A 15714-nucleotide genomic window follows, 5' to 3' on the forward strand; every position below is an offset into this window, starting at 1 on the left:
GTTTTCCATCGAATAAAAAAAAAATTTAATTCCGAACCGGTCCGGGTTAAACAAAACCTGCCGGTTCGCCGGTTCAAATAAAACCCGGCCGGTTCAATACGGGTCTTGCCAGTTCAATTCCTTCTTCGGTTCGCTGACTCACCCGGATCGGTTATAACACCGGTTCGCCGGTTTCCCGGTCCGACCGGCCGGGTCGGTCCGGTTCTGACAACACTGGTAGGGACGAAGTTGAAGGGAAGCAAAGACGAAGAGCGGAGTGAGGAACAGAATGAGGAGAGAGCTTTGGGGTTTGAAGAGCATGCCTTAACATGATTCGTGAGAATGAGAACAATGTCAACATTCTTGATTTACCGAACACAAAATGAGAAGATAAAAAAATTTTACCAAACTAAACCTAAAAGTAGTATCAAGCTTATTCGAGGTTATTTGCTTTGTTTAATTGTTTCTAATTTTATTATCTTATCTTAGACCACGAATTTTAGTAATAAGTAACAACATTTCAAATTAAACCCTCTATTTTTTTTATAAGTTTGTAATTCTACGATTTTTTACTTTCCAAATTTTCCCTCTCCACCCTTAAACATCATTTCGTTATTTATAATTTTATTGTTACTTATAATTAATTTTTTATGTATTTTATCCTTTTTTTTATAGAATTATAATTTAATTATAAAAAATTTTGATAATAAAAGTAAGGGCAAAATGCACCATTAAACTAAATGGAGGACAAAATTATATGATTCTACCAAATTCAAAAATGTTATCTGAATCATTTAAAACCATCTTCTTATGTAATTCGAATGAACTACATTCGAAAGTTCATTCGAATTAGGAAAACTAACAGTAATTTAAATTAGATCAATTCGAATTAATAGTGATGTTTATAATTCGAATTTGACCAATTATGCATGCATGTGGTCTTAAGATAGTTCAAATCAGCTTGATTCGAATTATACATACATGAGTGTTAAGGTTGTTTGAATTAGAGTGACCTAATTTAAATAAATTTATTAAAAAAATTAATTATTTAAAAATTAAAAATTTAATCCATACATTAAAAATAAAGCTAACAAAATATTTAATGATGAGATTTTTTCAAAATATTTATGACTTATCAATTCAAATTTCATATAATACTCTTTTGCCCATTCTTTATAGCTCATGAATATTTTGAAAAGTCTCTTAATTAAATATTGTGTTAGCTATTTTTTTAATGCATGGAATAAAAAATATATTTTTTAATTTTTAAATTATTAATTTTTTAAATAAATTTATTTAAATTATGTCACAAAAAAATATTTTATTCTATACAAAATAATTTTAAAAAATAGCTTAAAAGATAGTAGGAGTACTATAAAAATTTATAATATCCCAATAACTTAGGTTAATACATGCATGTATTCAAATTTTAAATAAAATACTCTACATAATCAATAATAATTTAAAAATTAAAAAAAATATTTTTATCATGTAATTACCTAATTCACTGTCACATTATAAATTTTTACTGGTTACCATTGCATCCAAAATTATGATAGCACTTAGCAGCATTTGCTTTCTTAACACTCACAAGTATATATATTTACTTAGATGAGGAATTTATTCTTCTGCAAATAATCATTAATTGTTCTGAAAACTGAACCGGTCATCAAATCGCTCTAGTTATTGGTTCATTGATTCATAAGTTCAACCGGTTTGACCGCAGTTGAATCGAAAAAACCGTTTTATAATAAAATAATAAATAAAATATAAATAAACACATTAAAACATAATTATAGTCTAATATAAATATACAATACACAAGTTAAAGATAGAAAATATTGCACAACAAACACAACAGGACCTGAAACAAAAACACAACAGCTGAAACAAAAAAAAATCAAACACAGGAGGGGCAGCAAGTCGGCAGAGATCGAGAGCAGGGACGGTGCAACCAAACAATGAACAAAACTCAAAAAACTTTGAATCAGTAACATAGTCAGTGCAAATTCAAGAAACTTTAATAAAATTTAACTATACAAACAGACAATAGAGTAGTAATAGAGTTATAAATCTAAAATTTATCAATCAGTGAGCAAAGCCAATCAATCAAACATTGACTGGGCAATCGAGAAAAAGAAAGAATCAAAAAGAACATTTAAATCACAGCAACAACACAATAACACCAATTGAAACATTTAAAAAGAAAGCAACCAAAAAGAATATCTAAAAATCACCAAGCTTGAAAACAATAATTTGATCTCAACGAATTAAAAGCTAAGCTTCCAAGAAAGTGAAGAATACCCAAACCAAAGAACCTTCAATCACAGTTTAAACCAAAATTCACAATCCCCTCAAATTGAAGCAACAAGCAACTTGAAAATCAAAGAACCAAAAAATAATTTTCAAATAAAAGATTCAGCTCACCAATCCTAACCAGAAATAAAATCAAATTCCAATAACAAAGAAATCTAGAAGCCTAGAACAGGGCAGAGCAGATCCTGAGCAAGAGAGGGAACAGCACTGACCGGTGAAACAGAGCTGGAGCCGGCGATGGTAACAAGTGAAGTAACAACAACAAAGTTCACAGCTTAACTAACAATAATTATTCATCCATACCTAAACATTACCAGCAATCCAATAACAATACAATAACAATACATACCTAAATATTACCAGCAATCCAATAACAATACAATCCAATCCAATTATTCAATTGAAACAGGCAAACAGGCAATAACAATCCATTCCAATAACAATACAATCCAATCCAATAACAATACAAAGTTCACAGTTCTGAATCAGTAACTTAGTTCAGTTGAAACCGGCAAACAATTATTCAATCATTATTCAATCACTATATCACTATATCAGTTCACATTTCACAGTTCACAGAAAAACAATTATTCAATCACTATATCACCATATCAGTTCATAGTTGAATGACTTGAATCAGAGTTCACAGAGCTTCACTATTTCAGTAAATCATAAATTCAGAGTTGACAGAGCTTCATTATATCAGAGTTCACAGAGCTTTACTATATCAGAGTTCAATCATAAATTCATAGTTAATAAAAAAAATAACCTAGAGAACATGCAAGAGACTGTGGTTGCGGAGAGGGACAGAGACACCGAGTGACCAAGGGAGACAGAGACACCGAGAGACACCGAGGGAGACAGAGCATGCAAGAGTGGTGGAGCAGACGGTGGCTTCGAAGGTTGCGATGGCTGCTACGCGATGGAGGCTTCGAAGGTTGCGCGACGGAGGCTTCGAGGGTTGCGATGGCTGCTGCGAGATGGAAGGGAAGTGAGCGAGCAGACGGTGGCTGTTCGAAGGAACGACGGCGGTGGCACGAGGCGGTGGCTGGACGGAGGTGAGGGGCGCTCCGGAGCTCGATGAGATTGAAACGGCGCTCTGGAGTCTGGAATGCTAGATCTGGCACGGGAGGATGTAGTTAGGGTTTGCTAATTGCCTCAGTGAGTGAAACGGCGACGTTTGGTTGGCCATTCAAAAAATCGATCGGGTCACGGTTTGGTTCGACCGACCGATTCACCAGTTTAATTGTGATTTCTGAAATTCACGGTTTTGGCATATATTCGAACCGCTTTTTTCAGCGGTTTACGATTCAACCGACCAGTCCAAACCGGTTTTCAAAACCTTTTAATTCTATTCCATGGAACCATTTTATAATTTTTATTCCCCACATTTACTTCCACTTTTTGTAATTTAAATTTTGAGTGATAAATGACAAAATTAAAAGTACACTCCTTTCTTTAAATTATACTATTTAAAAAATATAACATAATTTCTTGGGTGGAAATTTTATCTGCACTCCGCCCACAAGTCCGACGACTCCCATAGATTCCGACTAGGGTCCCTCACCGCTGTGTTACACTGTTTCGGTGCTCCTGAGGCCATGTATTCTGCGTGTTGCTCTCTTGTTGTTCCAAGACCTTTCTACTCTACCAGCTGATGATGGTCTTGACACTATTGTCCGAAACCACTTCGCCGGTGATGTAAAATCCATGTACAATTCGCCACCACGACCTTTATTGGAGTGGTTGTTGAGGTACCCAAGACACCCACATTGAATTCCTTCCCCCTGTCCTCCAATTTCGACAAGAATCTCCTCCGTGTTATGACCATCACGACTGGGCTCTATTCCTGCAGACGCTAAGAAGATCATTCCTCATCTCCTCAATAACTTCCGGTGGCAGACTTCCTCTCGGAACCCAAATGAAGCCAATTCTGCCCTCTTTGCCTTTCATATCCAGAATGTCCTTAATGATTGGGTCTATCTCCACAACTCTCTTTTTCGTTTTCAAAGCTTGTCAAATGGGTAAATGATCAAATTCACTTATAGCTTTCTATATCCCCAGATTTTTAATTAGAATAATAGCATTTCTGCAGCTAAACTGGAATTTGCTGAGATTTTGGATGTCGACCCTGCCATCATTCTTCCGATTGCATCCCTGACCACCACTACCGTAACTCGATATGCTACATCAATATGTGCTTTCACCCAAGACTCAGGTGGAGGATTCCAGGTAACAGTTCTTCCCTCGCTCTTTTTGTTATTTTTCTCTGTAATATGCATATCCTATAATGTTTGCCTGAATGCCATCTCAAGGATTTCTGCTCTAATAATGACTCTCCTAGAATCAACTTCTTGTCTCTAAAATATGGCCTTATTCCTATTCTTTCAAATTTTCCGGGAAAGAAAAACTATTTTCCCAACCATAAGTTCCTGGTCTGAATATGCATTTAACTTAATCTTTCCAATAACCAATCTCCAAAGGATGTGACATTGTTCTTTGCGGGATTAAGTTGACATTCGGCTCCAAACCAAGCCGCTCTTGTCCAAGGGCATAGAAGGACAGCATTTCCATGCTTTCTATTCCATTATTGCATATTTCTATTGACACGGAGACTGAAACTCAATATCATGTTTGTTGGCCTGGAATTAGAACTGAAATTTCAGTTTAGGACATAAAATTTCAGTCTTTTCAGTATTTTTACAAAAATAGTTGCCGTCGCACCATCTTTGTAAGCACGTTTTTCAGTTCGTGTTATCCTCCTCAACCTCTGTTTCTCTTTTCTTCTCCTCCATGTTAGTGTTTGTGTTGTCTTCTCTTCTCTTCTCTTCTCTGTCGCAGCTTGTCTTCTCTGGCTGTGTTTGTTTTTATTGCAGTTTTATATGAAGTTATATGGAGTTATATGAATTTTTATTTGAAGAGTTGTGTTGCTCTGTTCAAGTTTTTTATGGTCTTCTTTGGAGGTGTTATATGAATTTTTACTATCATTTTGTTTAGTTACTTGTCAACTCTGTTCAAGTTTTTGCTTGTCTTCTCTGGAGGTGTTATATGGAGTTTTTGCTTGGTCAAGTTTTTGTTATCATTTTTACTATCATTTTGTTGATACAGGACAAATTTGCTAGGAATAATATGTGATGTGCTTTGCTGCTGCTAGGAATAATATGTCCAATGCTTGCTACCCATGCTATATTACATTCCTTTTCAGTTGAATTTTCATTGTATTTTATTTTAAAAGCATCAATGTCATATTTTAAGGAATCAGTGAACTGATTTTTTTTTTTTTTATTTCATCAAGAGTCATTTTATTTTTGACAATTGACACTTTAAATAATAACTCTTGGGTTTTAGTTGTGAGAGTTGAAATATGATTTTCTGAGCCATACAACATCATCTTAGTTTGAACATAGTTTGGGGAGGAGGGGCGGAATGGGACTCAATGGCATGTTATTTGTTATTGATGTTGTATTGTCATCCATGTTATTCATTCACCTGTTTGGGAACATTTTTGTTCATTGTTGTCTTAAATTTTTGTTCCTTCTTTTGTTCTCTGCAGTTAAATACGTGGCTAAGCTTGAAGATGGGACGGTTGTTTTGAAATCTGATGGGGTGGAGTTCACCGTGGAAGAAGGTCAGTCATCGAGTTTGTGCTCAAGTTAAAACTCTTAAGTCTGATTTATTTTGCATGTACTAATAATATGTGGCTTTTTCTTGTTGTGCAGGCTATTTCTGTCCTGCATTGGCCAAGGCTGTGAAGACAATGAAGAAGGGAGAGAAAGTCATCCTAACTGCGAAGCCAGAATGTGAGTTAGATTGACTTGTTAACAGAATCAACGTACATGACATATTTTGCTTGTGCAAGTTCATTGACATGTTAGTTTTGCAGATGCGTTTGGTGAGAATGGAAGGCCAGCATCAGGTGATGAAGGTGCCGTGCCTTGGAATGCTTCTCTGCAAATTGATCTCGAGTTGGTATCTTGGAAGGCTGTATCTGACATAACCAAGGATAAGAAGGTTCTCAAGAAGACCCTGAAGGAGGGAGAGGGATATGAATGTCCCAATGATGGAGCTGTGGTTCAAGGTAAAGCTTTTGGTCAGCATTATGATTCTTTTTATTCGATTTACTATCTTATTGGTTGTGGTTGTTGAATTCATTATTTTCATTGTTGCAGTGAAACTTATTGGTAAGGTGCAAGATGGGACTGTTTTCCTGAAGAAGGGTCATGATGATGAGCAGCCATTTGAGTTCAAAATTGACGAGGAGCAAGTGATTGATGGACTTGATAAGGCTGTAATGAACATGAAGAAAGCGGAAGTTGCATTGGTGACCATACATCCTGAATACGCTTTTGGCTCATCTGGGTCAACTCAGAAGAGTACATTAGTGCAATCCATTCTCAAGTAGAATGAGTGGTGATTGTCTCGAGTTGTGAAGTCACGTGTATTTGAATATGTGGTCTAAGATTTTGTTTAGGAACTTAGGATGATTTAAATATGCACAAAATCCAAGTACTTATTAGGTGAAACTTCTTAATGCTTGTTAAGTATGCACAAGTTATTATTAGACTATGATATGAAACCAATTATTAATGCTTTGTAAATTTATATTGATGAATTCAACATGCCAAATTCATAGCTTCCTACCATTTATGCTATTAGCAAGTTATTGCAGCCATCTGATAATGCTTTCTAAACTTATGCACATAATTCCTCTGACTTCTTGATGTAATAATAATTTGTATGGAATCTGTATGGAATTATGTGTAAGAATTTATACTTAAAATAGTCTCTGACTTCCTGCTATCAGATTAGCTATGATGTTCAACTAATTCAGTAACCCTCAAGCATGGGCACACTCATATTATTTCAAATATGTACCATCACTACTCTATCTTCTCTTGAGCAATATCCAGCCCACAAAATAGTTATTCAACATAGCCATAATATGTAAGAACAGTCATCTTATTGAAGAATCTAGCTTTTACAATAATGTTCATATGCTTAATACAATCCAAAGCAATTATTAGAGTTTAAAAAACAAGACTATGATGAGAAACATACAAACTACAAAACTAAAAATAAGAAAACAATCTAACCATTTCAGTAATAGGCTAATAGTATTTCATTCTCTAGTTTTACATCAGGTTCATTCACAATCGCAAAAACATTCCCCCATGACATTAGAACTGCCGCTGCCATAGGAACCACTTGTCAATCTTCTATTTCTAGATGCCATTGTTAAATAGGCTGCTGTACCTGTGAGAATAGGCAAAACTCAAAATAGCATTCAAGAAAGAGTAATATAAATAGGTTTATCCAAATGCAAACTGTTTAATGGCTAACCACTTCTCAACTAGTCCTAGCACACCCTTGATTATCAAAATCTATTTAGTATACTACCATTCAACACAAATCTGTTCTAGTAACTCTAATTCCATTTAACCCTTCACTCCAACCAAACTTCTTAGTAATTTTTGGTTCTGAAAAACTTTAATTCCATTCAAATATTCACTCCAGCCAAACATATGAAGTTGAAAAACATTGCATGAAATAAGACAGATTGTTCTGCTAACTTTTATTCAATTCAAATATGTTCTAATAACTTTAATTCCATTCAATTGCACCTGTAGATACTTGCCGGGGTTATCTGCAACAGAGGACTAACGGGAATCTGCCACCTGCTCCCTGAATAAATGGGGAAGGGAGACGGGGATTAAGGTATCCGCTCTACGGGAACATGTGAAATTCCAACGAAGGAGAGTTTACTTAAATGCCCTTATTTACATAACAAATACGATAAAAATAATAACATAGAATTTCTACTATAATGACAAAAATTGCATAACATATCTATTATACATATAGGTTATGATGGCTGAATAAGTCATATTGACAAAAAATAATGTAATGACATTTGAAATAAAAAGTTACCAAACAAAAAATTTTAAAGTAAAGCATTAGTATTAAATTTGATTCCGAAGGGGCCAAACACAAATCAAAGTATAAAGGAAAATTCACACTAGAGAGCTTTAACATTGTTTGGATTAATGTGCAGCCAGTTAAATTTATACATGTAACATGGTAGATTGATATTTACCATACATAACAAGGATGAAAGCCATGTCAAGCCTCAATCTAAGTTAACCACCAATACAAGATCAAAATCATTTTCATAAATATGAACAGTGAAGCTATATCATAGTCCAACATCTGATTGAAAATAAATAAACAAATACAATAATTATGCAAAGAAATTCACCAAATAAAATCAAATGCAATTCCAAAGAGTTCTGTATCGTTTCATTTTTAACATCCCCATCACAACACCACACAACAAAACTCCAAGCCAGTACGAGTTTTTTGAAAATGCTTATAAACATGGACTTAGAGACAATGGAATAATGTCTCCGAAAAAGTATTTGATAATGTACATATTTTCAGCAGGAGCAATCTCCAAGCAATACAATTGAGTAGCATTAATTAAGAAAATGGCCAAAAATTTTGAGATAACTGAAATAACCTTAACTCGATTTTGCCAAGGCTGATGAAAAGAGGGGACACGCATTTTAGAAGGCGGGTTTATTTTTAAGATGGAAGTGAAAACCATATAGCCTAAGAATAAATCCTCAATACCTACTTAAATTTCCTTTTACAACAATTCCTGGAGGATTCAATCAAATAAACAGTAGTTCATGGTTGCTTATGATAAAACAGTCAGAGGAATTAGTTGATATATATATAAGGAAAAATAAGTTGCATAGCAGAATAACAGAGAACAAACAAAAAAAAAATTTAATCTTTTTAGTTTTGCTTGGCATGATAAATATATCATCTCATAGAATAACAATAAAGAGCATTCAATTGCTAAAAAGAGATCTTAAACACTAAACCTGTAAGCTATAACTAGGAATATCATCTAAAGAATCAACAAAGGAGTGGAATTAAAAAGGATGATAGCAATTGCAAAAATCGAAAGTGCAAAATTAATTGATGTTATGGCATTGCCAAAGTCCTCTGACCCAACAGACACAGAATTTACAGAACTATGATAATATTCAGCAACACTGAGATGTAATTTCAATTTCAGTTGATGTATCTTACCTTCTTTTATAAATTCAATAAGCCTCTAGCAATCATTTCCCGAAGAAGTTTCTCCGCCATGTCATTCTCATCTCTTTCAAACAAAGCATGAATAACAGTTACAAAAGTCACAGCATTTGGTAAGCAACCATTGTGTTCCATTTCCGACAGCTGGGTCAATGCTTCTTCAAATAAGCCCTTTTTGCAGAGCCCATCGATCTTAATATTGTAGGCCCTCACATTTGGAGGACAGCCTATAACGCAAAAATCTTGAAAAATCTCTTTTGCATTGTATAGGCCATCAATAAGTACTCTGTATGTGTTTATATTTGGATCAATGCCACTCTTTTTCATTTGATTGAATAACATAAGTGCCTTTTCAAGTTGTTTGTTTTTGAACATCCCATTCAACAAGGAATTGTAAGTGACTACGTTAGCAGGTTGACCTCTATCATGCATCTTGTCGAAAAGCTCCAAAGCACAAGAGATTCTCTTTGATTTGCACAAGCTATCAATAAGAGCGGTGTAAGTTACCGTGTTTGGAACCAAGTCCTTACGAAGCATTTCTTCAAAGAGAATCAAGGCTTTATCGAGCATTTTACTTTTGCAGAAGCCATTAATCATGATATTGTAACTTTGAACATCAGGAGAGATTCCCTTAGCAAGCATTTCAGAGAAGAAACGAAAAGCAAGATTCACAAGTCCTTCCTTGCAGAGGCTATCAATAATTGCGCTGTACATGACGACATTAGGAACAATCCCATGCATTGGGATCTTTCTCAACACTTGAACAGCAGCTGATATGTGTCTGGTCTTACAGAGTCCCTGAATCAAGGTCACATAAGTGACTTCATTAAACTGAAATCCCCGGGCTTCCAACAGCTGAACATGGGGTAGGGCGGTGGGAAAATCGTTCCTCTTGGCAAGAACCCCCAAAATCATGTTAAAGGAGTTGATGGATGGAGGAGGACGCATAGAGAGCAAGCGAGTGAAGATATCAACATATTTATCACGTGATTGGGACTGAGAGTGTAGGAATGAAGTTGAAGGGAAGCAAAGACGGAAAGCGGAGTGGGGAACAGAACAAGGAGAGTACCTTAACATGATTCGTGAGAATGAGAACAATGACAACATTCTTGCAATCAAGAGATGAATTCACAAACACAGAATTAAGAATTAATGCAGTGAGAATTAGAGAAATTGAAGAAGGCATGAGACAGAGAAATGATTATTGTGAATGAGAATTACACTGCAACATCCACCCCGTTTCTTCGTTCCTCATTTCTATTGTACGTGTTCTCACTCTCACTTTCCCATATGGTCTTTACAGTGCACACCCACTCTTCGTTCCTCGATCCTGTTGGGTTCTTCTCTCACTTTTCCATATGTTAGTCTTTAGCAAAGATTCTAAGAATCGGGCCGCTCATTAAATTACTCCAGAATGATTCATTGGTTTATAAATAAATTTTAATAAATATATTAAAAATATTTTAGAGAATATATTAAAATAAATTTTAAATTTATTTTTTTAAAAAGACATATATTATTTATATTAGAGTTATATAAAATTATATTTTTATTTTTTTTATTTTTTGATTTGCATTAATTGCTACACTGTCTTTTTTACGTTTTCTTTTGTTTGTAAATAATTAATAAAATGAATAAATGAGAATGAAAAATATATAAAAATGTTAAATTAAATTTAAGAAATTTTTAACAATTTGTATGAGAGATTAAAAAATAAAGAGTAGTAAAAGTCTTAATATATATAAGTTGTAGAATTTGAATATTTGTAACTGAAATTTTTTATAATAATTATTATTATGACACTTTTAATGTATGTTTATTGTATTTAATTAGTACTTGATATTTCAATTGAATAATAATAGATAAGAGTTTTGTGTTTTAATTTTTTTAAAACATTTTACTAAATAGTAATTGATTTATTTTCATCTTTTGTCAAGTCATTAGAATTGCTTATGTGACATTATTAGCAAAAAAAAGATGGCTTAAACTCATTGTAGAGAAAGTTAGTATTAGCTTTTATATATTATAAAAATGTTAAATTAAATTTAAGAAATTTTTGACAATTAGTATGAGAGATTAAAAAATGAAAAGTAGTAAGAGTCTTAATATGTATAAGTTGTTGAATTTGAATATTTATAACTGAAATTTTTTTATAATAATTATTATTATGACACTTTTAATGTATGTTTATTGCATTTAATTAGTACTTGAATAATAATAGATAAGAGCTTTTTGTTTTAATTTTTTAAAATATTTTACTAAATAGTAATTGGTTGATTTTCATCTTTTACCAAGTCATTAGAATTGTTGATGTGGCATCATTAGTAAAGAAAATATGGCTTAAACTCATTGTGGAGAAAGTTAGTATCAGCTTTTATATATTATAAATAGATAGATAGATAGATAGATTTGGCAAGATTTGAGTGGTGGATTCTAAAATTTTGCCAAGTAAGCGATATTGTTAACATGACGTTAGTAGAAGAAGAGAAATAACTTAGAAGTAATGTGGGTAAACCTAATTTTGGTTATGACTGTTGGACAGAACCGTTTAAAAAAGAGGAATACATAAACTTGTGTTACTTGCAATGAGTTCACAATTAAAATGTTATTATTGATAACAAATAAATATGGCTATTGAAAATGATATTGAACAACAGAATGAGAAGAGTAAACGGCAAAGTTGAAAATCCTTAAGAAGATACTTGGGACGAATTTCCTACGTTGGCGACACCGAATTGTGACGTTGGTCTGAGACCCAGAATCGACCTCCGACAGGAGGAATGGAGTTTGCCGAAAACCTCAACAGGAGGAATGGAGTTTGCCCTGGTTTCTGCAATTTATGCAATGCGGCTCCGTCAGAGATGAACACCGTGATGGACAATTTGTTTTGAAAAAAAAAAACAATGGCTCATGGGATCGAAAGAGGATGGGGAAAATAGGATCTTGGTACGGAGAGGTGCCAAGAGGAAGAGGGTTTCGAGAAGTATGAGAATGGTAATAATCTCTTTGGTTTTCAGAGCTTTTTTTTGGGGGTAAATGTTAATTTGTGTTTTTATTGTTTTAGAAATAAGGATTGGTTTGAAAAAAGTTAAGTTGTTGATTTTTATTATGTTTTTTAGTTGTTTTTTGTGTTTTTTTTATTTGAAAATAAAAGTTGATTTGGTAAGATTTGAGTAAACGGTAAAGTTGAAAATCTTTAGAAAGATACCTGGGACGCATTTTCTATGTTGGCGACGCCGAATGGTGACGTTGGTCTGAGACCCAGAATCGAGCTCCGACATGAAAACCGCAACAGGAGGAATGGAGTTTGCCCTGGTTTCTGCAATTTATGCAATGCGGCTCCGCCAGAGATGGACATCGTGATGGACAATTTGTTTTGAGGAAAAAACAATGGCTCATGGGACTGGAAGAGGATGGAAGAAATAGGATCTTGGTACGGAGAAGCGACAAGAGGAAGAGGGTTTCGAGAAGTATGAGAAAAGTAATAAGCTCTTTGGTTTTCAGAGCTTTTTTTGGGGTAAATGTTAATTTGTGTTTTTGTTGTTTTAGAAATAAGGATTGGTTTGAAAAAAGTTAAGTTGTTGGTTTTTATTGTGTTTTTTAGTTGTTTTTTGTGATTTTTTTTAAATAAAAGTTGATTTAGTAAGATTTGAGTGGTGGATTCTAAAATTTTGCCTAAGTAAGCAATAGTGCTGACATGATATTAGTAAAAGAAGAGAAATATCTTAGAAGTAATGTGGGTAAACTTATGTACCTACTTTTATATATTAAGAATAGATTAGTCTAATTCATAATTCAATCGAACAAATCGTTTTACAATAGAATAATAAATAAATATCTTAAAATATAATTATAATCTAATATAAATTTTAAAATATTTTCGAAATTTAAAATAGGGACAATTTACTTAAATAAATTATTTAAAAACAAATTTTACCCAAATACAACTTTTGAAATGAAAATACGTAAATATAATTTTTTATATCTCTATAGAAATCACTACTGATAGTAGCGATTGATAGCCGCTGTTTATGTAGGTCAGGATTTTACACAAAAATCGCTATAGCCAGCAGCGGTTTCTATTGAGAGTGGCATGTGCATAAACCAATTCAAACCACATCGCACCACAAATAAAATTAGTGTTCGAATTAAATACATTTTTGACTCAAAACCGATCTAAACCACACTGTGAATACCCCTAATACGTATGAGTTTATTATCGTACCAAAACAAATACCTTTTAAAAATATTGGACACAACATCTATCCACTTTGTCTCTAGATTTAATCAATCTAGATAATTCTGTCCTTGCTTTTCACTTTTCAGTATTTAAATGCAATTGTTGTTTCTTTTCTCCAAAAGGAGTTGTGACAATCATGGTAGCTTTTGTAAAGTCATGCTCTGCATATAAAATCATTTCACAACAATAGTTACTCTTGATTTTATGATCATGATGCTCATTCGATTGAATTTCTCTTACTTTTCCACCGAAGATAATTTTTATGGTATTCTAAATTTCAAAATTTGAACCATTTAATATAGGAATACTGCTAATTTGTGCAGAAATATTAATAGCTAAAACCATAATTTCTTTATTAGAGCAAAAAAAAAATGCAATAAATATTAGTTTAAACATGTTCAAATAATAGTTGTTAAGAAAACTCTAGTTGTTGTTATTGTTATAAGATACTTCAACTAAAAATAAACAAAAAAAAAATCTTGTGAATTTGGGATATGAAGATCTATGCCTGTAGAGAAAAGAGGGATGACTGTAGAGAAGGAAATGGTGATTAAATTTGGGGATTAAAATTTTTAATTTTGATTTAGGGACCAAATTGCACCATAAAAGTTTACTAATCCATGTCAGCTAGCCGTTACCTGGCCAGCGTGTCACAAAAGAGTCCAAATCAGCTTTTCGGTGGTGTCAGGTGGACGGAATATGCTGGAAGGACGAATCTGAGTCCCAGAGTGTAACTTCAGGGACGAATCTGAGTCTCGGAGTGCAACTTTAGGGACGAATATGGGTAACTTTTAAGTTCAGTGACTACTATGAGACTCGAGTGCAACTTCAGGGACCACTTTGAGGCTTATCTCGTGAAGAAATCAACATATTAATCAAGTGATTGGGACTGAGAGTGAGAGTGTAGGAATGAAGTTGAAGGGAAGCAAAGTCGGAAAGCGGAGTGGAGAACAGAATAAGGAGAGTACCTTAACATGATTCGTGAGAGTGAAAATGAGAACAATGACAGCATTCTTGCAATTAAGAGATGAATTCACAAACACATAATTAAGAATTAATGCATTGAGAATTAGAGAAATTGAAGAAGGCATGAGACAGAGAAATGATTATTGTGAATGAGAATTACATTGCAACACCCATCCCGTTTCTTCGTTCCTCATTCCTCATTCCTATTGTGTTCTCACTCTCATTTTTCCGTATGGTCTTTACACTGCAAGACCCACTTTTTGTTCCTCGTTCCTATTGGGCTCTTCTATCACTTTTCTGTATGTTAGTCTATAGCAAGATTCTGAGAATAGATTAGTCATTAAATTATTTTAGTCACTGGTTTATTGGTTTATTAGTTCAACCAGTCTAATTATAATTCAATCCAACAAATCGTTTTAAAATATAATAATAAATAAATTATAAATAAACATCTTAAAATATAATTATAGTCTAATATAAGTTTTAAAATACCTTCAAAATTTAAAACAGGAGCAATTTACTTAAATAAATTATTTAAAAACAAATTTTACCCATATACAACTTTTAAAATGGGAATACACAAATGCAATTTTTCATATCTCTATAGAAATCGCTGCTGGTAGTAGCAGTTTATTGAAAAATATAAACCACTACTGGTAGCCACAATTTACATGGGTTAGAGTTTTACACAGAAACCGCTATAGGCAGCAGCGATTTCTGTTGAGAGTGGCATGTGCATAAACCACTACAAGCAGTAGTGGTTTATGTGTTTGGAGGCGTGTACGTAAACCGCTAGAGGCAGTAGCGGTTTACATTGAGTGTGTGCGCGCCATGGTTGGCTATATATACCCCCTTAAAGGCATTGAGATGGAAGAAGAGTGTCATTTCTCACAAATGGATGGTGAGGAGAGTTTTGTGGCTCTAGTGCATTGCTCCGGAAAAATTCAAAAAAGCAAAAGGTACGGTATGAAATTTACGAATAGAGAGCTATTCAGGGTTTTTATTCGGTCGTCGAGTACGTTGGCAAAGATAAAACACAGCATATTACAGAAGTTGGGTATGTGTGGGACAAAGTGGGTAAAAAAAATTATTCTACAAGATTCTCATTG

General features: G+C 33.7%; 2 protein-coding genes across 6 annotated transcripts; one reads left to right on the top strand and one right to left on the bottom strand.

The window, feature by feature from the left end:
• The first annotated feature begins 3780 nt into the window (after window positions 1-3780).
• LOC130982784 (peptidyl-prolyl cis-trans isomerase FKBP62-like) lies at window positions 3781-6935 on the top strand. Of its 3 annotated transcripts, none has more exons than XM_057906868.1 (6): window positions 3781-4319; window positions 4380-4527; window positions 5849-5923; window positions 6015-6095; window positions 6179-6373; window positions 6465-6935. In XM_057906868.1, the coding sequence occupies exons 2-6, from the start codon at window positions 4491-4493 to the stop codon at window positions 6695-6697; spliced, it is 621 nt and encodes a 206-aa protein (XP_057762851.1). In that variant the 5' UTR covers window positions 3781-4319; window positions 4380-4490; the 3' UTR covers window positions 6698-6935. The 3 variants fall into 3 exon arrangements, with proteins under 3 accessions (XP_057762851.1, XP_057762852.1, XP_057762850.1); XM_057906869.1 differs by having other exon boundaries at window positions 4391-4527; XM_057906867.1 differs by having other exon boundaries at window positions 3781-4272; window positions 4391-4527.
• A 372-nt stretch (window positions 6936-7307) lies between these two features.
• LOC130982883 (pentatricopeptide repeat-containing protein At1g62910-like) lies at window positions 7308-10732 on the bottom strand. 3 transcript variants are annotated; one of them, XR_009087209.1, is made up of 3 exons: window positions 9394-10732; window positions 7917-7977; window positions 7308-7548 (listed from the first exon to the last, which is right to left on the bottom strand). XR_009087209.1 is itself a non-coding variant. In XM_057907013.1 (2 exons), the coding sequence occupies exon 1, from the start codon at window positions 10504-10506 to the stop codon at window positions 9400-9402; it is 1107 nt and encodes a 368-aa protein (XP_057762996.1). In that variant the 5' UTR covers window positions 10507-10732; the 3' UTR covers window positions 7308-7548; window positions 9394-9399. The 3 variants fall into 3 exon arrangements, 1 of the variants encoding a protein (XP_057762996.1); XR_009087210.1 differs by having other exon boundaries at window positions 7917-8019; XM_057907013.1 differs by lacking the exon at window positions 7917-7977.
• Window positions 10733-15714: the final 4982 nt, after the last annotated feature.

Source organism: Arachis stenosperma, chromosome 5 (genome assembly GCF_014773155.1).
Source record: "Arachis stenosperma cultivar V10309 chromosome 5, arast.V10309.gnm1.PFL2, whole genome shotgun sequence".
Taxonomy (NCBI): Eukaryota; Viridiplantae; Streptophyta; class Magnoliopsida; order Fabales; family Fabaceae; genus Arachis; species Arachis stenosperma.

Excerpts from the sequence above, each read along its gene's own strand:
- LOC130982883 (XM_057907013.1), bottom strand. The coding sequence starts at position 10,506 with ATGTTGTCATTGTTCTCATTCTCACGAATCATGTTAAGGTACTCTCCT.
- LOC130982784 (XM_057906868.1), top strand. The coding sequence starts at position 4,491 with ATGTGCTTTCACCCAAGACTCAGGTGGAGGATTCCAG. Across the intron at positions 4,528-5,848 it reads ACTCAGGTGGAGGATTCCAG|TTAAATACGTGGCTAAGCTT; the intron begins GTAACAGTTCTT and ends TGTTCTCTGCAG. Across the intron at positions 5,924-6,014 it reads GGAGTTCACCGTGGAAGAAG|GCTATTTCTGTCCTGCATTG; the intron begins GTCAGTCATCGA and ends CTTGTTGTGCAG.